The sequence below is a fragment of the Papio anubis genome, chromosome 16 (genome assembly GCF_008728515.1).
Source record: "Papio anubis isolate 15944 chromosome 16, Panubis1.0, whole genome shotgun sequence".
Lineage (NCBI taxonomy): Eukaryota > Metazoa > Chordata > Mammalia > Primates > Cercopithecidae > Papio > Papio anubis.
In genome coordinates, this window is record NC_044991.1 from 39,953,828 (window position 1) to 39,978,758 (window position 24,931).

General features: G+C 41.5%; 1 protein-coding gene and 1 pseudogene across 9 annotated transcripts in view; both read left to right on the forward strand.

Annotated features, from left to right (window-relative positions):
- The window catches only part of DZANK1 (double zinc ribbon and ankyrin repeat domains 1), a 98,681-nt gene that overhangs the window by 30,391 nt on the left and 43,359 nt on the right, over positions 1-24,931 (forward strand). For all 9 annotated transcript variants that reach the window (XM_031656531.1, XM_031656529.1, XM_031656530.1 and 6 more), the window contains 2 exons: positions 8,915-9,028; positions 15,230-15,322. In XM_031656531.1, the coding sequence (XP_031512391.1) occupies positions 8,915-9,028; positions 15,230-15,322 (207 nt within the window). The remainder of the gene's footprint in view (positions 1-8,914; positions 9,029-15,229; positions 15,323-24,931) is intronic.
- On the forward strand, positions 21,843-23,674 carry LOC116270780 (annotated as a pseudogene).

Consider the following 24,931-nt stretch of genomic DNA (forward strand, 5'->3'; position numbering starts at 1 on the left):
AAGTGTGGGAGTCGATTTTAAATAAAAACAGACTCTAACACCAAATTGGGCCAGATTCATTGATATGTGTGCAGCTTGTAGAGATTCTGGACTAAATGTGTTAGTGAAACAGGACGATACAGAAAACAAAATATGAACAAGTCCCGTTGGTTTGATTTTTTCTCTGTTTATACTAATTGGTGTAATACCCAAAATTATTTTCTACTTGCCTGGAAAGGGATTTTCACAACTAACTTCATTTTTACAGGGAGGAAAGGTTATCGGTGATTATAAATGTTTAACATTATGAACTTTAAAACACCTAGATTGCCCACCCAATTATATTTCTATTAGTGCAACAATAGGCTATAATGTCTAACAGCTTTGTAATTTAAACTAACAGCCATTTATCGAGTACGTACTGTATCCTGCTCTGAGCTGCACTTCTAGGATTCAAAAGGGCAGGATCCTACTTAGACCCAAGACTCTCAGAGAGTCTCAGTAAAGAGATGCAGAGGTACGTGTTTTCCCGTCTCTTTGCCCTTGCGATGTGAGCTAACCTGTAGGACACGCTGAACCCTGTGAATTTCAGTGTTGTCCCATGGACGCTTCTCAGTGAGTTCCACTGGCACCCCAACCAGCTTCCCAGATAGTCTCTGGGGCATCCCAGTAGCAACTTTCCAGCAAGTTCCAGCAGCATCTCTGTATCTGACTTCCCAACATGTTCTGCCAGTTCCCTGGATGGGGAGTTCCTAATGAGTTTCACTGGATCCCAGCGGGCGGCTTTTTCCTTGAGGGCTCTGATCTGTGTCACCTCAGTGAACTTCTCTGCCATCCAGTGGGTGACAACCACACTCAATTCAATGAAGTCTGATTTCAGCCCTGGGTATGGGGCAAAGTAAATGCCTCTTCCAAATTTGTGCCTCCTTAGGCTGTCTGTCTCAGCCACAGAGGTAGGGGATCCTTCCTATGTTTGGAACTTCTGTATATGTAGAATCTGCTTTACCCATTAGTATTTAATCCCTGGCTACCAGTTAAAAATTATTTATATGAATTTTTCCTGTTCAAATTACTTGTGTTTTTTTTTTTTTGAGATGGTAGCCCTCATTTGTCGCCTAGGGCTGATGCGTATTGGATCTTCAGCTTCACCACTGCAGGTCTTCTCCTGGGTTTACGCCCATTCTCTGCCCAGCCTCCCGAGTAGCTGGGACTACAGGCTTCCTACCCCACATGGGTTTGTATTTTTAGTAGAGACGGGTTTCATCAGAAAGAAGCCAGGATGGTCTCGACTTGACCTTGCATGGTCCACCGCCCTGCCTCCCAAATGCTGGGATTACAGGTTGAGCCACTGCCACGTTACCTTGTGGTTTCTATCTCCTGATTGGACTCTGATACAGAATTGGTACCGTGATTGATCCCAGAGATAAACCTGCAAATGGGATTTTGGAAGTGGTTTGGTCTTGTCCTTTGCCTGGGAACAGTGCCGAGCTCCTTGCCAATGGGAAATGGGACACTGGTGATCCACAGCATGCGGGGGCATCACAGTTAATCAGGCTGTCACCTGTGGCTGATTGTGATGAAGTGCCAACTGAAGCAAGTGTCTTGAGTGGCCAAGTAGCTGCTTCACTTGACTCTATGGCAGTGACAATGACTACAAAAACTGTGGTGGAGGATGTATTCTACTGAGTCCATGGGAGCTTTCCAGAAAGAAAACGACAAGCTCAGGACCATTAAGTCATGGTGCAGGAACCAGAGAGCTCCTATGACAGCCCAAAATAATATATTTCTTGTAGCTCCAGGGTTATATTGATGAAAATCAAACAAAAATTAGATTATATATGTTGGGGACTTATAATGTCTGTTAAATTCACGTGATCACCAGATTTCTTATGCGAAAGTTAGGCCATTGATTGGGAAAGGATGGGATCCTGAAGCTCAGAGATGGCAGGTGGGACCCAGATGAAACTGACAGTCTGGTACCCTTGTCACTCTGTGCCTCTTGGCCAATGGATGTAGTTTGCCCTTATGTCTGAGGATGCCCTTCTGTCTGAGGATACCAACCTTCATTTGCTTGAAATGTTTATGATAACCTCACCTGGGCAGATGGCTTGAAAGGGGATGTTTATTCTCCTCTCAGGTGGTTGTGGGTGGTTTAAACCCATCACAACCACCTGTTGCATTCTAGGGACCCAACCCAGCATGCTACAGGAGGACAGGTGCACGCTGTGATCCAGGAGGAAATAACTTACACACACAAAGAAGAGGAAGATTGTACTAATATATAGTGGCAAAGTCTTGGGGAATAAGTGTGGGACTAGATTTTAAATGAAGACAATATGACTTGAAATTGGTATAAATTCATTGTGCACACCTTATAGAGATTCTGGGTTTAATGTGTTAGGTAATGCAGCTGTGGTGGCTCTAACAGCTTGCCTGGTTGACTGCCTAAAGCTTGACCTCAGTAGTGGCCTGTGTTTAATGAGATTGGGATACCAGAACTTTCCCAGGTATATTAGTTTGCTAAGGTTGCCACAGCAAAACCCCACAGACTGTGTGGCTTAAAGAACAGAAATTTATTTCCTCACGGTTCTGCAGGCTGGAAGTTTAAGATCAAGGTGCCAGCAGGTTTGGTTTCTGGTGAGGCCTCTCTCCTCGGCTTTCAGACGGCTGCCTTCCTGATGTGTCCTTACTTGGCCTTTCCTCTGGGCACACATCGCTGGTGTCTCTTCCTCTTCTTATAAAGACATCAGTCGTATTGGATCAAAGTCCCACTGTAATGACCTCATTTAACCTTAATTACCTCCTTAAAGGACCTGTCTCAAATTCAATAACATTGGGAGCTGGGGCTTCAATATAATGAATTCTGGGGGGCACAGTTTAGTCCCTAACACCCAGCATCATGTGGAGCAGGGAATACAGAGACTTGGGCAAATAGGAAAGTTGGAGTGGGGTTGATACGTGTGTCCTGCATCCCTGACTCTTACCTACGTTTCACAAGAAGGCCCAGAAGACACTTCCATCACTAAGATATCAAGGAATACCTTAGTGAGAGGAGCAGTTGCATCCTTAAAAAGTTCTGTGGCTGCTTTCCTTCGTAGGCCAGATATGATCATGGGGGATGCTGCTATTTGGATGGGCTCCCTGATCTCACTGGAGCTAGTGAGATCCCAGAGTGGCAGAAGTCAAGTGGCAGCACTTAACTGCCAAAGACAAGGACAGCATTGATGTTTCAGCAAGAGGAATCTGACATGGCATTCCTAGGAATGATAGATGGGCAGCCTCCTAGTGTATCGCCTGGTCTATATAATTGAAAAATACTAGGTCATGTAGCTAAAAATTGACTTGAGCCACTGCATTGGAGCAACCAAATTTCTCACCCAATTTCCAGACATAAGTCAGTTCACAAATTCAGTCTCTTGATTGAAAGGGAGACTGGGTCTCCTTAGGGAAGGACCCTGGAGCTTTGCAAGTACGTATCATAAGTCTTCCTTGAACATTTCTCCAAGGGGACTTGTTGCTTTCAATTGAGTGACTGTGCATTAGGGAAAAAGAAATGCCCAAATCTTTGGGGAATTTCTAGATATTGGCTCTAAATTCATGCTAATTCTTGGAGATTCAAACACCACTGTGGTCCCCCAGTAAAGCTGGGACTTTAGGTGCTCAGGTGATAGATGGAGTCTTAACCTCAACTCTGACTTGTAGTTTTTGCTTCATGTATTTTGGGGGTTTGTTGTTATGTTCATGCTATGGATTGAATCTTTGTGTCTTGCCCAAAATTCGTATGTTGAAATCCTGACTCCCAAGGTGATGGTGTTAGAAGGTTGGGTTTTTGGGAAGTAATTAGGTCGTGATGATGAACGCCTTATGAATGGGATTAGTGCCCTTATAAGAGAGGACCGAAGGAGCTTGTTTGCCTTCCACCATGTGAAGACACAGCTAGAAGGCACCATCTGTGAAGCAGAGGGCAAGCCCTCACCTGATACTGAATTTGCTGGCACCTTGATCTTGGACTTCTCAGCCTTCAAAACTCTGAGAAATAAATTTCTGTTGTTTACAAGCCACCCACTTTATGGTATTTTGTTACTGCAGCCTGAACAGACTAATACATTCATATACACTTACAATTGCTCTATCTTCCTGACTATTGACCTTCTTATCATCAAGAAATGTCTCTCTTTGTCTATGCTAATGTTTCTTGTCTTAAAGTCCTTTATTCTCTGATATTTATGTAGCTACTCTCTTTTATGGTTACTGTTTGCATTGTAAGGCCTTTTCTATGCTTTTACTTTCAATCTGTTTGTGTCTTTGAATTTAAGGTGTGTTTCTAGTAGACAGCATGTAACTGGGCCTTGCTTTTTTATCCATTCTGAGTAACCTTGCCTTTTGAATGTGATGTTTAGTCAATTTCTATTTAATATCATTACTCATGTGGTTAAATTTACATACGCCATTTTGCTATTTGCTATTTGTATCATGTCTTTTTTGTTCCCTTTTCCCTCCTTTACTACTTTCTTTTGTGTTATTTCTTTGTTTTGTTTTTTTTTTCTTTTGAGACGGAGTCTTGCTCTGTTTCCCAGGCTGGAGTGCAGTGGCACGATCTCAGCTCACTGCAAGCTCTGCCTCCCTGGTTCACGCCATTCTCCTGCCTCAGCCTCCCGAGTAGCTGGGACTAGAAGCACCAGCCACCACGCCCAGCCAATTTTTTTGTATTTTCAGTAGATACAGGGTTTCACCATGTTAGCCAGGATGGTCTCGATCTCCTGACCTCATGATCCAGCCGCTTCGGACTCCCAAAGTGCTGGGATTATAGGCATGAGCCACCACGCCTGACCTGTTGTGTTATTTCTTTTGTGTTGCTTTTAGTGTACCATTTTAATGCTTCTGTTGACTTTTTTATTATTTTTAAAGTTATCTTAAGCTCTACAAATTACAATATGGACCTCAATATATCACATTCTATTTTATTTAATTTTGATTTTTAATTTTTGTGGATACATAGTCGGTATATATATTTATGGGTACGTGAGATGTTTGATATAGGCGTGTAATACATAATAACCACATCATGGAAGATGGGGTGTATCACAGTCCAGTTTAGAATAATTTAACTCAATTCTACTAAAATATAGAAATTTCACTCCTTTCCCCTTCCTTCCTTTCTTTCTTATTCTTTTCTTTTCTTTTTTTTTTTCAGACAGAGTCTCCCTCTGTCATCCAGGCTGGAGTGAGTGCAGTGGCACAACCTCTGCCTCCTGGGTTCAAGTGATTCTCCTGTCTCAGCCTCCTGAGTTGCTGGGATTACAGGTGTGCACCACCATGCCCAGCTAATTTTTGTATTTTTCATAGAGATGGGGTTTCGCCATATTGGCCAGGCTAGTCTTGAACTCCTGACCTCAAGTGATCCGCCCGCCTCGGCCTCCGAAAGTGCTGGGATTACAAGTGTGAGCCATCGTGCCCGGCCCCTTTCTTTCTTAACATTGCTTAAGTATCCTCTTCCTTTCTTTGTCTTTTATGTAATAACCATAAGTATTGCAACTATATTTGTTATGAACTGAAAAATGCAGTGTTATACAATCTTATGTCATTTAAAGAAGATGAGATAAAAAGTGTATGGAGTCATTTATATCTGCTCTCATATTTATTATATCTGGTCTTGTCACTTATTCCTGGGAACTCAAGTGATCATCTTGTGTCATTTCCTTTCAGCCTGAAGAACTTCCTTCAGCTCTTCTTGTAAGGCATGTCTGCTAGCCATTTCTCTCTGCTAGCCATTTCTCTCTGTCTTTGTATACGTCAGAATGTTTATTTTGCCTTCGTTTTTGAAGGATGATTTGCTACAGGTGTAATTCTGGTTTAGCAATTATTTTCTCTTTCAGCCCTTTGAATTTGTCATTCTACTGCCTTGTGCCCGCCATTGTTTTTGATGCATAGTTTTTTTCTCTTGCTACTTTCAATAGTTTCTCTGTCTTTGACCTTCAACAGTCTGATTATAATGTGTTTAGGTGTGGGTCTCTTTGTGTTTGTCTTTCTTGGGATTGATTGAGCTTATTGGATCTGCTGAGTATTGGTTTTCCTCCAATGCGGGAAATATTGGCCATTGTTTCTTCCATTCTTTTTCTGTTCCTTTCTCTCTCTCCCTTATACATGTGTTGCTGTGCTTGATTTTGCCCCATAGGTTTTTGATGTTCTGCTTATTTTCTTCAGTCTTTTTTCTCTGTTCTTCAGATTAGATAATTTCTGTTGAGCTATTTGTTCAAGTTCACTGATTCTTTCTTCTGTTTTCCAATTTGCTGTTGAGTCCCTCTGGCAATTTTTAAAATTTCAGTTACTTTACTTTTCAACCCCAGGCTTTGACTTAATTCTTTAAAAAATAATAATAATAATTTCTGTCTCTCTATTGAGCTTCCCTACCAGTCAGATCATTGTCATCATACTTTAATTTTTATCAAGTGCAGTTTCCTTTAGTTCTTTGAAGATTTTTAAAAAATAGCTGTTTTGAAATCTTTTGTCCACTAAATCCAGCATCTAAAGGCACTCAGAGATAACTTCTGTGGACTATTGACTATTTTTCCCCTGAGTGTAGGTCACTTTATGTTTTTCATGTCTCATATTTTTTTTCTTGACTACTTCAGGTAGTATATTCTAGCAACTCTGGATTCTGACTTTTTTCCCCGAGGGTTGTTGTTTTGTGTTTTGTTTACTTGGATTAAATCTTTAATGTCTGTCTCCCCTGCAATGCATGGCCACTAGTGTCAGGCTTTTTGTTTGTTTGTTTGTTTCTTAATTAGAGAAGTAAATAAACAAAAGAATGGCTACTCCATAGACAGAGCAACAGCTTTTTTTTTTTTTTTTAGTGGGATACATGTACAGAACATGCAGGTTTGTTACATAGGTATACATGTGCCATGGTGGTTTGCTGCACCCATCAACCCATCGTCTAGATTTTAAGCCCCACATGCATTAGGTATTTGTCCTAATGCTCTTCCTCCTCTTGCCCCCCACCCCCCAACAGACCCCGGTGTGTGATGTTCCCCTTCCTATGTCCATGTGTTCTCATTGTTCAACTCCCACTTATGAGTGAAAACATGCAGTGTTTGGTTTTCTGTTCCTGTGTTAGTTTGCTGAGAATGATGGCTTCCAGCTTCATCCATGTCCCTGCAAAGGACATGAACTCATCCTTTTTTATGGCTGCATAATATTCCATGGTGCATATGTGCCACATTTTCTTTATCCAGTGTATCATTGATGGGCATTTGGGTTGGTTCCAAAACTTTGCTATTGTAAATAGTAGAGCAGCAGCTTTTTCTTTCTCTTATAGTTAAGCCTGATGTTACCTTTGGGTCAGGTATCTTAGTGTTCAATTGACCAGAGATTGTGCGTGAAATAGTAGAGCAGCAGCTTTTTCTTTCTCTTATATTTAAGCCTGATGTTGCCTTTGGGTCAGATATCTTAGTGTTCAATTGGCCAGAGATTGTGCGCAGGCAGCTCCATCCAGGAAGGCCTCCACTCCCTGCTGATGGATCTGTGTGTTGGCTGGGTACCATTCAAACTTAAGGCTGTTTTCCAGCCCCAGCTTTTACTCTATGCCGAGCTCTCTTGCAGTTCTCTGTGTGCAGTTCCCATCAGCCAGGGCTATGTGGGTGGCTTGGGCCTACTCTGGTTTATACTGCTTATGTGCATAGCCTCCAGTCAGCTAAGGCTATATGGAGAGCTATCAAGCCCCTATCATTGAATTACATCCTGGAACTCCATGTTAAATCCTTGGCCAGTTTGCCGGTCAGTGCATCGATTACCCCAAACAGGCTCATTATCTCAGACTAGGGCACCACTCGTCTTCCTTGTTTGCTTGCCACCAAAATCGTCACCTTAACAGTGCTCCAAATCAAGTGATCCCTGCCCATCAGCAGCCACAAAACTTGTGGTTTTCACAGCCTGCCCTGCCCTGGTGGAGCTACCATACTGACAGAGTTGGCGGGGGGGTGGGGAGCCCACGCAACAACCACCCAGAGCTTCGTGTTCTTTTCTGCAGTTCAGTCATTTTCAGGAACTTCTTAGTTTGTTATCTGCCTTTCAATGACTTTCAGGGTGCTGAAGTGGTTGCTTTTTGACAGCATTGTCTGACTGTGTGATTGCTTTTTTTTTTTTTTTGAGCAGGAGCCTCACTCTTGTCACCCAGGCTGGAGTGCAGTGACGCGATCTCGGCTCACTGCAACCTCTGCCTCCCGGCTTCAAACAATTCTCTTGCCTCAGCTTCCCAAGTAGCTGGGATCATAGGCACCCACCACTACGCCTGGCTAATTTTTGTATTTTTAGTAGAGCTGGGGTTTCACTATGTTGGCTAGGCTGGTCTCGAACTCCTGACCTCAGATGATCCACCCACCTCGGCCTCCCAAAGTGTTGGGATCACAGGCGTGAGCCACCGCGCCCGGCCTGTGATTCCTTTTGGGGAAGAGTATTTATAGACCTCCTTATTCCATCATGCTACAAATTAATTTCCTATGGATATTTTTCTTTTTTTTTTAACATCTCTCTTTTCTATACTGAACATGTTTTTACTCTTAATAGGAATAAAATAATAAGAAATGTAATTATTGTTATTTTGCTTTCTATTATTTACTTTTTAATCGACACATAATAATTGTACATATTTATGGAGTACATAGTGTTATTTGATACAAATCATGTGTAGTGGTCAAATCAGAGTAATTGGCATATCCATCATAAAGGTAATTATTTAAAAATTGTTTTACAAAAACAAATCAAACTTTACATTCTTCCACCAAGTACTAACCAAGGCTGACCTGCCTAGGTTTTGAGATCAGATGAGATCGGGAATGTTCAGGGTGGTATGGCCGTAGACAAACCTTACATTTTAAGATCTATTCATACCTTCAGTTTTTACATGCAAGATAAACCGGACCTTTTCCTTGTGCAGATGGGCTTATGTGCAGAATGCAGAAGCTTGGTGCCCATGAACACTCCCATCTGTGTGGTGTGTGAGGCCCCTCTTGTTCTACAGCTGCAGCCACAGGCAAGCCTCCATTTGAAGGTAATGAAGTGTGATTCTGTAAAAACATGAATGAAATACATAGTAATGTTTGAACAGGTGTATGAGGTTTTTCAGCTGGTGGGATGGGGTAACAATTTTTTTTTTTTTTGAGACAGAGTCTTGCTGTGTCACCCAGGCTGGAGTGCAGTAGCATGATCTCGGCTCACTGCAACCTCTGCCTCCTCAGTTCAAGTGATTCTCCTGCCTTAGCTTCCCGAGTACCTGGGACTATAGGCATGCACCACCACGCTGGCTAATTTTTATATTTTTAGTAGACATGGGGTTTCTTCATCTTGGCCAGGCTGGTCTCAAACTCCTGACCTCAGGTGACCTACCCACCTCAGCCTCCCAAAGTGCTGGATTGTAGGCATGAGCCACCGTGCCCACCAGGATGGGGTAACACTTGATAACCTAATATACATGAACAAAATCCATTCTCATTTTTGGTAAGGTATGCTGTCCAGGAGTTTAACTTGCCAATAGGATCTATAATATTAAGAGAGATACGTAGGATTGTATTCCCTGAATAAGGATTTGGAGGGCAAATTGCACTACAGCTAATGTAGACAATTTTTTACTTCATATATTTAAACTCCAACATTGCAATTAGTATTGATTTATAATTTTGTCCTTAAAGTGACTTCAAACTTTTGTTTGCTTTATTTAATTATAGGTTCTTATTATGGAGAAAAAGAATGACTAGAACTAGTCACATGGAAGAAAAAGTTATGTATCATCACTTACATCCAAAAACTTTGCTAGAAAAATGATATCATACTGTGAAACATTTTTTCATATAATCATTAAACATACAACTAAATCTTTTCTCCATCCTTCAATTTACAGTCCCATTTACCTCCTCTTTAATCCCAAGTAAAGGTCACTAGAGGATAAAATAGATTTAATAGAGGGAATTTGGGGGATTAAAAAACCAAGAATTTTTAGCAATAAGGGAAATGCATGGCGTTATGTACAGGCCATAACACTCCTAAAATGGCCTGTGGGTTGTATATGGGCAAAATGTATTCAGAGAAAAGATAAGTCCACTTTTTCTTCCACCTTCAAGCTGCCTTTAGCATGAAGAGTTCACAAGTGTCCAAGACTGTGTGAGCCTTCAGAAATGAGATTTTTGAAAAACTGGCCAGGCCAAAGTCAGGTAGAGGAAAATTTACCAATCTTTTTGTTCAATGACTATTTTCAATCTTAAGATGCTTTAAGATGCTGCAGGAAGCCACTATACAGCCCTGGAAGTCTGTCTCCAGACTTCTTATATATGGGAGAGAGAAATCTATTTTTCTCTTGTTTATTTAAGCCTGTGTTATTTTGGGTGTTCTGTCAATCACAGCGAATCTATTCTTATTAATACATTTATTCAGGATGTTTGAAGATAATATCACTGCAAACTCTTTGGACTATTCAGAACAGGAAGAATAGGGGTAGGTGTTAGTTGTGACCCAAACTCAATATATATAATATCATCTTCAGTATTTGAAATCTAGAGTTCTTCCCATTTTATGGGAAGGCGGAGAGACACAAAGGTACATGTAAGTAAGTTTTCCCGTCAATTTGTTGTAAATCCTATACTGAGAATAAACACAGGACTTCTGCAGTGATAGGTAACATCAAATCCAGGAACAGCCTCTTTCTTGCAGGGCAATTTTTATAAGAGAGATTTTTATAACTTATAATAAGTTATAATAGGAATAATTTTATAACTTATTTCTACTCCATAGGTGGGCCAAAGTTAGAACATATAATGAGGAAATCAATGATGAATTCAAAGATGAGATTTAGAAAATGTGCCTCAAAACTTTGCAAGGAGTTTGATTTTGCTGGGCTGCAACAATGCTGGGGTGCTGTGGGTTATGGGAGATGGCACCTTCTCTACCAGACTTAGTAGCTCAGATTTCTCCCTGTGGGCCCTGAAGGTTGAAAGTGGGGACAGGTTTTAACCAGACTTGATTTGTAGAGAGACTTTCATCACCGTAACCTCTGATCCTGGAAAGAAGTGTGTGACTTTTTATGCCAATCGCTATTACTGCTTCTACTCACAGAAGGACATCTGTTTGGGAACCCCGGCCTGACAATCTTCCTTCCAGTGCCTCTCCCAGATGTCATAAGGGTGACAGGTTTTGAGATAACATTCTCACCCAGACAGCCACCTCTGAAGTTGGTGGGAATACTCATGTGAACTGCTCAGGGAAGCCAGCAAGCCTTACCTCCCGGCAGGTGGCAGCATGCCATTGACAGCTCCCGTCCCCTTTCTTCGTTGGTCTCTAGCTCACTCCACTGAGCACACAAGCACAATCGGCGCTCTTCCTTCTATGATGAAGACAGATTCCATGGCAGTTGCAGTTGCAGTCTTGTCTTGTGTGCATTTAAGGCGCTGTCAATACTGAAGAATTTTGCTCTATCAGATTTTTTTTTTTTTTTTTTTTTTTTTCTGCCGGGATTAGAACATACAGTAGCAGAAGTTTCTGTATTTGACCTCTGGCGAAGACACCTATTTCAGAAGAAGAGAGGATTTTACAACTTACTTGTTTAAAATAATTAATACCTAATTTTTGGTAACAACTAATCCAAAGATGTACCAAAAAGTGTATAATTTCTTCACTCTACCTCCATTTCTATTTCTCTGAAATAACCAGCGTTAGCAGCTTAGAGTGTCCTTTTACGTATTTTTCTAGATTCACAGAAACATGTTTATGTGTATTCATACATTTAGATTTGGTCTGGTTTGGTTTTTTAAACAAAATGAAATCATGTTATATACTTTTCCTCGCAACTTATTTATTTCACTTAACAAATGCATCTATTGGCCATTTTCTTTTTTTATTTTTATTATTAATTTTTTTTGAGACAAGTTCTCACTCTGTCATCTAGGCTGGAGTGCAGTGGCACGATCATGGCTCATTGCAGCCTGACTTCCCGGGATCAAGTGATCCTCTTACCTCAGGCCCCCAAGTAGCTGGGACCACAGGCATATGCCACCACGCCAGGCTAATTTTTCTATTTTTTGTAGAGATGGGGTTTCGCCTTGTTGCCCAGGCTGGTCTGGAACTCCTGGGCTCACATGATCCTCCCACCTTGGCCTCCCAAGGTTCTGGAATTATGGGTGTGAGCCACCGCACCTGGCCTCCATTGGCCGTTTTCTAAAGTTGAAACTAATTTTTGCATCCCTGTTCACCAGAAGATGTTAACTCAAGGCATTTATCAAGAAGAGCTACTACAGTTTCCTTTGGGATTTTATGAGCAACATACAATGTACCTCCAGGACTTCAGTCATGTTTGTGGTTCTTAGAATTTGTGAGGCTTAGGTCTGGGATCATCCTGAAAAGATCTGATGATTCCTGTGCCTGAGGCACAGGTGCCTTCAGTGAGTGCCAGCCTCTCACACTGTGATTTGGGGTTAAGGCCAGTGTAACCACAGCTCCACATCAAGCAGAACTTTAGCGTAGTCAGTTTTGAGATTAAGTTTGCAATGACCTACTAGCTTGTTTTCAATATTCTTCCTTTTTAATTGTGTCAATTAAAGCTTATCACTTGGGAGTCTGAAAATTTTTCTCCTCTTCCAACTACTTTAAAAGGAAAAGTTTTATTCCAGTGACTAAGTGGCTCTGTTAAATAGCTTAGAATCTTTCAACTAGACAGTATGTTGCAAAGTCTGTGGATGAAATGGCAAATGAGGATATTGACTTTTTAAAAGTGCTCATCATAGGTGTTTGCCATCCCCATTAAGGCCATCTGATGGTGGCCTCAATTCCAAATCACCTCCACAGACATCTGTGAATTTATGAGTGTAGTGGATTGTGATATAAAATGATTTCTAACTGTGGGTCATGGTCACTGCTCTAGAAAGAAGTGAGCCATGGCACGGTGTCAAAAGTCTCCACAAAACAACAACAACAACAAAAAAAACCAACACATAGAAAAACCCGTCAACCAAGAAAACTATGTTTAATAGACCTGATGCAGTAAGGTAGACCATCACTTAGACAAGTTCGTAGTAGTATCTCAGAAGAAGGAAGTCAGGACAAGGTATTTAAAGGGAGTTAGTGCTGGACCCTAATGTCAACCATGGGCTGTGGGTGATAATGATGTGTCAATGATGTTCATTGATTGTGACAAATGTACCACTTGGGTGTGGGATGTCCATAGCGTGGGGGAGACCGTGTCTGTGGGATGGGACAGGGTATACGAGAATCTTCTGTAATTTCCACTCAATTTTGCTGTGAACCTTAAACTGTTCTAAAAATAAAGTTTAAAGTTTATTAAAATTTAAAAAAACAGAGTTTTGCAAGGCGGGGCGGGGATTGGACAGAGTATGCACTGGGCAAAGTTGTGAGAAGCAGTTTTGGATTATCAGCCCCCCAAGGTGAGGTCTTGAAGGAAGCTGTTGGACTTGAGAAGTAAGCAGTTTTCGTTGTTCTCCAGTTTTCCCTTCCTAGAGGAAGTATTTTCTGCAGCACACAGCAAGATTACTTTTATTTGATCTCAGTGTTTTTTAACATGGAGACAGGAAATTTGTCTCATTTCTCAGTGGGTTTCACCAGATCTTTTCTGAGGCAACATCTTCAGGAAAGTCACAGCACTAAATCTCATAGATAAATGCTGGCCAATTGCTGATTATGCTGTGGCAACTTTAAGTAACTTTGAAGAATGTTGGCCCCCAGGGAGTATCAGGAACCATTGAGAGCAAGACTGTGATTCTCTGCCATTTCGAATAGCAGTCAGTTGGCCTCTGCCCTTTAGGAGTCGTTTAGATTGGCAACTGTGGTACGTTGGCTCAGTTCCTAGGAAAACTTTGGGATCTTCCACTAAAATGGAGTTAACCAGACTTTGAAAGGCTGGGACTCCATAGAGCTACCTGGTGGTATTGGAAATAAACCCTCTGGAGTTGGGCTTTCTTTTTCTTGATCATCCACTTTACCTGTGCCAGCTTCTGAACACACTGTTGGATATACTAGTTTCGGGACACCTAGGGACCACAGTGCTGGACTAGAAAGGAACACTTGAGCACCACTGGTCATTGACAATGGAAAAAGATTGTATCCTGAGAGAATAGAGTGGTCGGTAACGTGTTAGAAAACCTCTGAGAGCTGAGCTGTAGACTATTTTTACCATCATTTCTTTGTCTTTTGTTTTTCTCTGTGTTGCAACTTAACCCCAAGGTCCTGTCTTAGAAAGTTGTACTTACGGCCAGGCACGGTGGCTCACGCCTGTAATCCCAGCACTTTGGGAGGCTGAGGTGGGCAGATCACGAGGTCAGGAGTTCGAGACCAGCCTGATCAATATGGTAAAACCTCGTCTCTACTAAAAATTCAAAAATTAGCCAGGCATGGTGGCACGCGCCTGTAGTCCCAGCTACTTGGGAGGCTGAGGCAGAGGAATCACTTGAACCCGGGAGGTAGAGGTTGCAGTGAGCTGAGATCACGCCACTGCACGCCAGCCTGGGCAACAGAGTGAGACTCTGTCTCAAAAAAAAAAAAAAAAGGAAGTTGTACTTACCACTGTCTTTCTTTGGCAGTCTTTTCACTTCTTCCATTTCTAAGTAAAAACTACAGAGCAAACCTAAAATTCATATTTAACATGAAGCCCCAGAGGGTAAACCCCAGTCCAAGAACCAGATTACTTGTAAACACACAGATAATCCCTTGCTGGTCTAGGGTCTTTCTGTTTACTGTTTAAGCCGTGAAATGGAACGTCTACTCAGTGTCATGGTTTTCACACTGGAGAAACACACACACACACACACACACCCAACCTTACACATAACCAGTGCAGAATTTCCAACTTACCTTTTGAAGACCAAACGAATACTCTTTTCAGTGTTTCCTTGTTGGTGGTTTTGTCTCTTTTAAAACTACATTCAGGCTGGGCATGGTGGCTCACACCTATAATTCCAGCACTTTAGGGGGCTAAAGTGGGAGGATCACTTGAGGCCAGGAGCTGGACACCAGACTGGGCAACACAGTTAGATCCCATCTCTACAACAACAAATGAAAGAAAACAAAACAAAAAAAACCCTACAGATATTTGTCCGACACTATTTACAGTAACTCCTAAACCAATCCAATATTCAGGGCCTGGGTGCAATAATAGGGCCTGTAGCTGAATGACTGACAGAAAAGATTGCTTGATGATTTCTTTGCACAGTTGTTTGCTCAGAGGAACATGTATTTCTTATTTGTTGTTGTTAAGGAGAAGGTAATTTGCCGGGCCTGTGGTACAGGAAATCCTGCTCACCTGAGATACTGTGTCACCTGTGAGGGGGCCCTGCCTTCATCACAAGAGGTAGGTTGATTGCATGTGCCAATCCTATATTTAGTGGCTACTATGTCAATGTTAATGATAATAGAGAAACAGAATCTGCTGAGGGGGTTGGGGAGACAGACCCCAAAAAGCTTCTCTTGGTAAACTGAAAGCAAGATTTCCATATGTGGGGAGAACTTTATATCAACACAAAATTATTTTCAAAGTCTTAACTTCAAGAGGATTGAGTAAAATCAATAATTTTGTATGATTTTGTTTAATAACTTTGCATGGGAGGCTGGCATTAGCCTGTGGGGAAGTGAACTCATTCACATTTCATTACAGACAGGTATGTCTTTGTCGTCCCCTCCACCTTCCCACACCCCATAGTCCATTGTTTTCGTTGACTCTGTATGCACACTGCTTTTTGAAATTGAGAACATTGTAGCCACCTATCTCTTGGGTTTCCTGCCAGCCTATTTTGAATGTTGGAGTGAAGGAATAGGAGTATATGCACTTTAAATACAGTGATGATCTATTTTATGTTTATAAAATGTTTCTGATGAAAATGAAAATTACTTCCAGGTGACTCTTGCTTTGTGCCAGGAAGAAGCTGGCATTTACTAGCCAACTTAGAAGAAAAAACTTGCTTCTTCTGGGTTGCTGTGTATGTTTTTGATTGTTTGTAGGGTTTGTTCTCATCTCAGAGAGATTCCTCATGAAACTGGACAATGTGGTTAGTTGGTCTACAGCAGCGGTCCCCAACCTTTTTGGCATCACGGACTGGTCTTGTAGAAGACAATTTTTCCATGGACCTGGTTGGGGGATGGATTCAGGATGAAACTGCTCCTCCTCAGATCATCAGTCATGAGTTAGATTCTCATAACCTAGATCCGTCACGTGCACGGTTCACATTTGGGTTCGCGCTCCTATGAGAATCGAATGCTGCTGCTGATCTGATAGGAGGTGGAGCACTCACCTCCTGCTGTCCGGCCCAGTTCCTAACAAGCCGTGGATCCATACAGGTCCGTGGCCCGGGGCTTGGGGACCCCTGCTCTGCCTGATTAGTATCAAATGGGTGTGTACTAGTTTCCTAAGCACCATCAACTAAGTGGCTAACAACAACAGAAATCTATTGTCTTACAGCTCTGGAGGCTAGAAGTCTAAAATCAAGGTATTGGCAGGGCCATACTCCCTCTGAAGGTGCTGGGGAATGAACTGTTCCATCTCCTCCCCCAGCTTCTGATAGCCTCAAGCTTCCCTTGGCTTCTAGATGCAGCACTCCAGTCTCTGCCTTTGCCATCCCGTGGAGCTCTCCCTCTATGTCTGCCTGTGTGTGTATGCCACTGTGTCCAGGTTTCCCTTTTTCATAAGGACACCAGTCACACTGGATTAGGGCCCACCCTAATGACCACATTTTAACTTGATTACTTCTGTACAGACCTTTTTCCAAATAAGGTCTCATTTTGAGGTACTGGGAGTTAGGACTTCAACTTATCTTTTTCTGGACAGACAGAATTCAACCTATAACAGTGGAGTTGGACAAGATACCTTTCTTTTCTTTTAGGATGGAGTCTCGCTCTGTCACCCAGGCTGGAGTGCAGTGGTGCAGTCTCGGCTCACTGCATCCTCTGCCTCCCAGGTTCAAGCGATTCTCCTGCCTCAGCCTCCTGAGTAGCTGGGATTACAGGTGCATGCCACCACACCTGGCTAATTTTTGTATTTTTAGTAGAGACGGGATTTCACCATGTTGGCCAGGCAGGTCTTAAATGCGTGACCTCATGATCCGCCCACCTCGGCCTCCCAAAGTGCTGGGATTACAGGCTTGAGTCACTGTGCCCTCTGACAAGACACCTTTTTATTTATTTATTTATTTATTTATTTATTATTATTATACTTTAAGTTCTAGGGTACATGTGCACAACGTGCAGGTTTGTTACATATGTATACTTGTGCCATGTTGCTGTGCTGCACCCATCAACTCGTCAGCACCCATCAACTCGTCATTTACATCAGGTATAACTCCCAGTGCAATCCCTCCCCCCTCCCCTCTCCCCATGATAGGCCCCGGTGTGTGATGTTCCCCTTCCCGAGTCCAAGTGATCTCATTGTTCAGTTCCCACCTATGAGTGAGAACATGTGGTGTTTGGTTTTCTGTTCTTGTGATAGTTTGCTGAGAATGATGGTTTCCAGCTGCATCTATGTCCCTACAAAGGACACAAACTCATCCTTTTTTATGGCTGCATAGTATTCCATGGTGTATATGTGCCACATTTTCTTAATCCAGTCTGTCACTGATGGACATTTGGGTTGATTCCAAGTCTTTGCTATTGTGAATAGTGCCGCAATAAACATACCTTTTAATGTCATCTCATCACGGACAGTCTAAGAGCAGTTGATTTGAAGGAACTTCTTTTGTTTCCAGCTTTATTGAGATATAATTTATATGCAATAAAATTCACCTATTTTATTTTATTTTATTTATTTATTTATTTTTTTTTTGAGACGGAGTTTCGTTCTGTCACCCAGGCTGGAGTGCAGTGGCCAGATCTCAGCTCACTACAAGCTCCGCCTCCCGGGTTCACGCCATTCTCCTGCCTCAGCCTCCCAAGTAGCTGGGACCACAGGCGCCCGCCACCTTGCCCGGCTAGTTTTTTTGTACTTTTTAGTAGAGACGGGGTTTCACCATATTAACCAGGATGGTCTCGATCTCCTGACCTCGTGATCCGCCCGTCTCGGCCTCCCAAAGTGCTGGGATTACAGGCTTGAGCCACCGCGCCCGGCCAAATTCACCTATTTTAATTGTACAGTTTGATGAATGTTGGTAATTATATATAGCCATTTTAACTACCACCACAATGAAGATATTTAACAGTTCCATTTACCCTGAAAAGTTTTCTCATTCTTCTTTCTAGTTGAGCCACTTCCCTGGTCACCAGACCCCAAAAATACAGATCTGTTTTGACACTATGATTTTGTCTTTTATAGAAGTATGTAGTTTTTTGTGAGTGCTTCATTTCCTTCACTTAGCGGAATGTTTTTGGGGTTCATTCATGTTGTTGCATGTATTAATTTTTTTTTTCATTTTGATTGTTGAGTAGTATTCCTCAGTATGGATATACTGGTTGATTCATCCACAGGTACTCATGCTGTTTCCAGTGCTGGCACGTTATGAATAATGCTGCGTTACATGCAAATCTCTGTGTGGGCATAGTTTTCATTTTCCTTAGGTAAATACCTAGGGGTAGGATTGCTGGGTCCTATTTAAGCGCATGTTTAATTTTATAAGATACTGACCTATATGAAACTGGAACCTTCATATATTGCTGCTAGGAACACAAGTGGTATACCTTCATATATTGCTGGCCTATCACTTGTGTTTCTACTAGCAATATATAAAGGTTCCAGTTTCTCTACATCATCTCCAACACTTACTATCACCTGTCTTTTATTTTTTTTCCTTCCTTCCTTCCTTCCTTCCTTCCTTCCTTCGTTCATTCCTTCCTTCCTCCTTTTCTTTCTTTCTTTCTTTTTTGTCGTTGTTGAGACGGAGTCTCACTCTGTCGCCCAGGCTGGAGTGCAGTGGCACAGTCTCGGGTTACTGCAACCTCCACCTTCCGGGTTCAAGCCATTCTCCTGCCTCAGCCTCCCAAGTAGCTGGGACTATAGGTGCCCGCCACCATGCCTGGCTAATTTTTTTGTTGTATTTTTAGTAGAGAGGGGGTTTCGCCATATTGGCCAGGCTGGTTTCGAACTCCTGACCTCAGGCGATCCGCCCGCCTCGGCCTCCCAAAGTGCTGGGATTACAGGTGCCCAGCTGGCGCCTGGCTGGTATCACCAATCATTTTAATCATGATATTCCCTTTTTACCATTTTAATGTATGTAGGATCTATAGTGATATTATTCCCCTCTTTCATGCCTGATACTTGTAATATGTGTGTTCTTTCTTTATCATTCCCTCTCTCTCTGTCTGGCTTGTAAATTTTATTGATCTTTTCAAAGAACTAGCTTCTGGTTCATTCATTTGCTCTATTTTTTTGAATCCTATATTTTTTTATTTTGCTCTTCATTATTTTATTATTTTTTCTTTGGGTTTAATCTGATTTTCTTTTTCTAATTTTTAAGGTGAGAACTCAAATTATTAATTTCAAATTTTTCTTATTTTCTAACACAAACTATAAATTTCTAAGAACTTATTTAGCAGTATCCCTATGTATTTTCATGATAATTCAGTTTGAAATGTTTTCTTATTTATCAATGATTTCTTTTTTGACCTATGACTTATTTATTAGTTCCAAAACATATGAGCTTTCTCTGTTTATCTTACTCTTATTGAGGTCAAATTTAATTCCATTAATGGTCAGAGAGCACACTCTGTATAATTTCAGTTATTTTAAATTAATGAGGTTTATTTTATGGCCCAGGATCTAACTTGCAAAACATACCAGGTGCATTTGAAAAGAATGTGTGAGTGGAGTATTCTATAAATATCAAATCAATGTGAAGTGTTGCACAGATATTACATATATTTGCTTATTTTTGTCTAGTTTTTCTAGCAAATAATGAAAAAGAGGTATTGGAAAGCTCCAACTATAGGAGGTGAAAGACTTGAACGTTAAAAACTGAAAAACATTGATGGAGGGAATTGAAGAGACACAAGTACAGTCATGCATCACTTAATGACAGGGAAACATTCTGAGAAATGCATTGTTAGGTTGTTTCATTGTTGTGTGAACATCGTGGCATGTACAGTATTTCACAAGCCTAGATGGTATAGCCTACTGCATACCTAGGCTATCTGGTATACCCTATTGCTCCTAGGTTGCAAACTTTACTCAATACTCTAGGCAATTGTAATACACATCACAAGGTGATAGAGGTTTTTGGCTTCTGTAAAGTGTGATGGGGCCTACTGTCATATGTGCAGTTTTTCGTTGACCAAAATGTCATTATGTGGTGCATGACTGTAAATGGAAAGATATCCCATGTTCATGGACTGGATGAATTAATATTGTTAAAATGTCCATACTCTATCAAAATTTTGCTGACATTTTTCACAGAAATAGAAAAAAAACTTAAAATTTGTTTGGAACCACAAAAGACCCTGAATAGCCAAAGGAATTTTGAGAGAGAGAGAAAAAAAAAAAAAAGAACAAAACCAGAGATATCACACTTCCTGAGCTACTATAAAGCTATACTGGCTGAGTATCTCTTATCTGAAATGGTTGGAACCAGAAGTATTTGGATTTTAGGTTTTCTGGACTTTGAAATATTTGTGTATTTATAATGAGATATCTTGTTGATGGGACCCAAGTCTAAACATGAAATTCTTTGTTTCTTATACAAGTTATACAAATGGTCTGAAGGTAATTTTATATAATATTTTAAATAATATTGTGCATGAAACAAAGTTTTGACTACATTTCAACTGTGACCCATCACATAGGTCAGTTTGGGTTTAGGAGTATTTTAGATTTTAGATTTTCAGATTAGAGATGTTCAGCATATAGTAATCAGAACAGCATGGTACTAGCATAAAAACAGACATGTAGACCAATGGACCAGAACAGAGAGCCCAGAAATAAATTCATGCAGCTACCATCAATTGATTTTTCAACTAAGGTGCCGAGAACACACAATGGGGAAAGGATAGTCTCTTCAGTAAGTGGTGTTGGGAAAACTGGATATTTACACACAGAAGAATGAAATTAGATCCTTATCTCACACCATATACTAAAATCAATACAACATGGATTAAACTGAAAAAATTCTACCAGAAAACATAGGAGAAAAGCTCATGACATTATTCTGGGCAATGATTTTTTTTGGATATGACCCCCAAAGCACCGGCAACAAAAGCAAAAAATAGACAAATAGAATGACAACAAACTAAAAAGCTTCTGCACGGCAAAGGAAACAATCAACCTACAGAATGGAAGAAAATATGTTCAAACCATACGTCTGATAAGGGATTAATATCCAATACATATAAGGAACACAGACAACTCAATAGTAAGTAAACAAATAACCTTATTTAAAAATGGGCAAAGGGAGAAGTCCTGCATGGCTTCTGCTAGCAGAAGCTGCATGGTAGGGCAACCTCCTGTGCCCTAGGGCCAGATGATACTCTAAGGTGGATGAGTCACCTGTAAATCCAGCTGAGCATTGCAGGCCACCCAGGGAGAGATTTTTTAAAAGCCTATTATTCCTGGATGCCTAGTACATTTAAGATGCCATTATTCCTGGATGCCTAGTACATTTAAGATGCCTGACAGCAGGCCGGGCGCGGTGGCTCAAGCCTGTAATCCCAGCACTTTGGGAGGCTGAGACGGGCGGATCACAAGGTCAGGAGATCGAGACCATCCTGGCTAACACGGTGAAACCCCGTCTCTACTAAAAAATACAAAAAACTAGCCGGGCGAGGTGGCGGGCACCTGTGGTCCCAGCTACTCCGGAGGCTGAGGCAGGAGAATGGCATAAACCCGGGAGGCGGAGCTTGCAGTGAGCTGAGATCCGGCCACTGCACTCCAGCCTGGGCGACAGAGCCAGACTCAGTCTCAAAAAAAAAAAAAAAAGATGCCTGACAGCATGAAAAGTACTTGGAATAAGTGCAGGATGTCACCTGGAATCAGAGCCCTAAGTGATCTGGACTTTCCTTAATTCTAAATGCAGCATTCTTCATTTCAAGATGCCTTTGCACTTCTGATAAATGCAAACTGACAACCCTCAAGGCCACAATGGAGGGGAAATAGTTGGGGCTTAAAGCCTAGAAGACTGCCCTTTACAAAGCAAAGTCCCTGATTGGCATTTGAAATGCTGAGGCAGTTGCTGTGGAGGAGACATTTTTCTTATCCCACTAAGTACGACTTTGTGGTTCTTATTTTTTCCCTAGTCACCACTGTTTTAAGGATTCATCAAAAATTCCAAATCTGTAAGCATCACATACATGGAGCTTGTTGGAGAGAATCCTAGTAGTCATATTAATTGCACCAAAATTTTATAGGAGGAGGTAGATGAAATCCAAAAGGTAAAACTTGAGATGCTAACAGTGAAATTTACAAAGTGCCCTCGGTGTATACCTGACGACTGTATCAACATGACTGGTTATGTACTTCTTCATGTACTTCTTTCATCAAGAGATGCAGATATATTGTAGAACCCCTTAAGAAGGAAGAGTTCTATATTGTAGAATCCTTTAAGAAGGAATATGCTATTGGGCCAATAGCATATTCTATACTGGTTCATTACAAAATTGAAATGCTTGACAGGCTCCGAAGAGCCGTGTATATGCCTCGGAATTTCTATTGCATTCATGCGGACAAAAAAATCAGAGGATTGCTTTTTAGCTCCAGTGATGGGCATTGTGTCATTTCAGTCACATCTTTGTGGTCTGTCAGTTGAAGAGTCTGGTTTATGCCTTGTGGAGTCGGGTTCTGGCTGACCTCAACTGCGTGAGGGACCTCTGCACAGTGAGTGCAGACTGGAAGTACTTAATACATCTTTGTAGTATGGATTTTCCTGTTAAAACCAACCTAAAATCATTAGGAAGCTCAGGTTGTTAATGGGTGAAGACAATCTCAAAGCCAAGAGGATGCCATCCAATAAAGAAGAAAGGTGGAAAAAGTGGTATGCAGATGTTAATGGAAAGCTGACACACATGGCGACTGTCAAAGGGCATCCTCCGCTTGAAGCACCCTTTTTTTCAGGCAGTGTCTATTTTGTGGTCAGTAGGGAGTATGTGGGGCATGTGCTGGAGGATGAAAAAACCCAAAAGTTTATGGAGTGGGTGTGAGGCACAGACAGCCCAGATAAGTATCTCTAGGCCATCATCCAAAGGATCACTGAAGTCCCTGGCTCATTCACTTTAAACCATAAGTATGAGTTGTCTGGCGTGCATGCGGTTGCTAGGTTTGTCAACTGGCAGTACTCTGAGGATGATGTTTCCAAGGGTGCTCCTTACCCACCTGTACTGGGGTCTCCATGTACTCAGCATGCATTTTCAGAGCCAGCAACTTGAATTGGATGCTGTATAAGCACCTATGGGTGCAAGCCCATACATTTGATATGGATGTTGACCTCCTTGCCACTCAGTGTTTGGATGAGCATCTGAGGCATAAAGCTTTGGAGACTTTAAAACACTGACCATTATTAGCAATTTTGGGAATAAGAAGAAGGATGCACAAAGTGCCGACTATCTCATTCCTCTTCCTTGTCAATAAGCATCAGAAAAGTTGTTTGGGGTCCTGTTTGGGCCAGGGACTCTGAGTCTTCATGTCAGAGAAGCTGCATGTTTTCTGCAGAGCACAATTAGCTAGAAAGGTGTTATAATTTCTACTTTAAACAATTATAAGGGCTTGAAAGGGAATTAAGAGGAAAAAAAACCAAAAAGATAAAGCTTATTTTTTTTTTTTTGTATTTACACCAATATTTATTTTTTACCATTTCTGATGTTCTTTTTTTTTTTTTTTTTGAGATAGAGTCTCGCTCTGTCGCCTGGGCTGGAGTGCAGTGGCCGGATCTCAGCTCACTGCAAGCTCCGCCTCCTGGATTTACGCCATTCTCCTGCCTCAGCCTCCGGAGTAGCTGGGACTACAGGTGCCCGCCACCTCGTCCGGCTAGATTTTTGTATTTTTCAGTAGAGACGGGGTTTCACGGTGTTAGCCAGGATGGTCTCGATCTCCTGACCTCGTGATCCGCCCGTCTCCGCCTCCCAAAGTGCTGGGATTACAGGCTTGAGCCACCGTGCCCGACCTCTGATGGTCTTTACTCTTCTCTGTGGACCTGAGTTTCTCTTTGGTATATCCCTTCACACAGAGGAGCTCCCTTTATCACTTCTTAGAGTGCGGGTCTGCTGGCAGTGATTTCTCTTTGTTCTCTTTTACCTGAAAATGTCTTTATTTCAACTTCATTCTCAAAGAGTATTTTTGATGGATATATAATTCTGGGCTGACAGTTATTTTCTTTCCAAACTTTAAAGGTGTTCCACACTCTTCTGGCCTCCATGCTTTCTGCTCAAAAGTCAGATGTAAATCAAATTGATATTTTCACATATGAGATGTGTCATTTTTCTCTTGCTGCTTTTAAGGTTTGCTCTTTATTGTTGGTTTTCAGCAGTTTGGCTTTAATGTGCTTTAGTGTGAACTTATTCTGGTTGGTGTTCATTTAGAATCTTGTAGCTATAAATTTCTGTCTTTCATCAGATTTGGCAATTGTTTGGCCATGATTTCTTTAGTTTTCCACTCCACTCATTTTCTACTTTCCATCTGGAAGTCCATGTACACACCTGTTGAATTGTTTGATATTATCTAATAGGTCCCCGAGGTTCTGTTCTTTTTCATTGTTGTTGTTCTTTTTTTTTTTTTTGAGATGGAGTCTCGCTTTGTCATCCAGGCTGGAGTGCAGTGGCGCAATCTCAGCTCACTGCAACCTCCGCCTGCATAAAATTCCTCAACATACTAAATACCAAGAAAAAAATTTGAGGGGAGGAGGGACAGAAAGTTTGGTCTCCATTCAGATATTTTGTCTTTAGCTGAGCTGCTTCAAGCCTGTTCTGTACATATGTTGTTCAGGGATTGGTCAGAGATCTGAATACACAGAAAAGATCTCCTCTCTGTCTTGTTTCTTTCTGGGAACTCCTTGCCTCTTTAGCA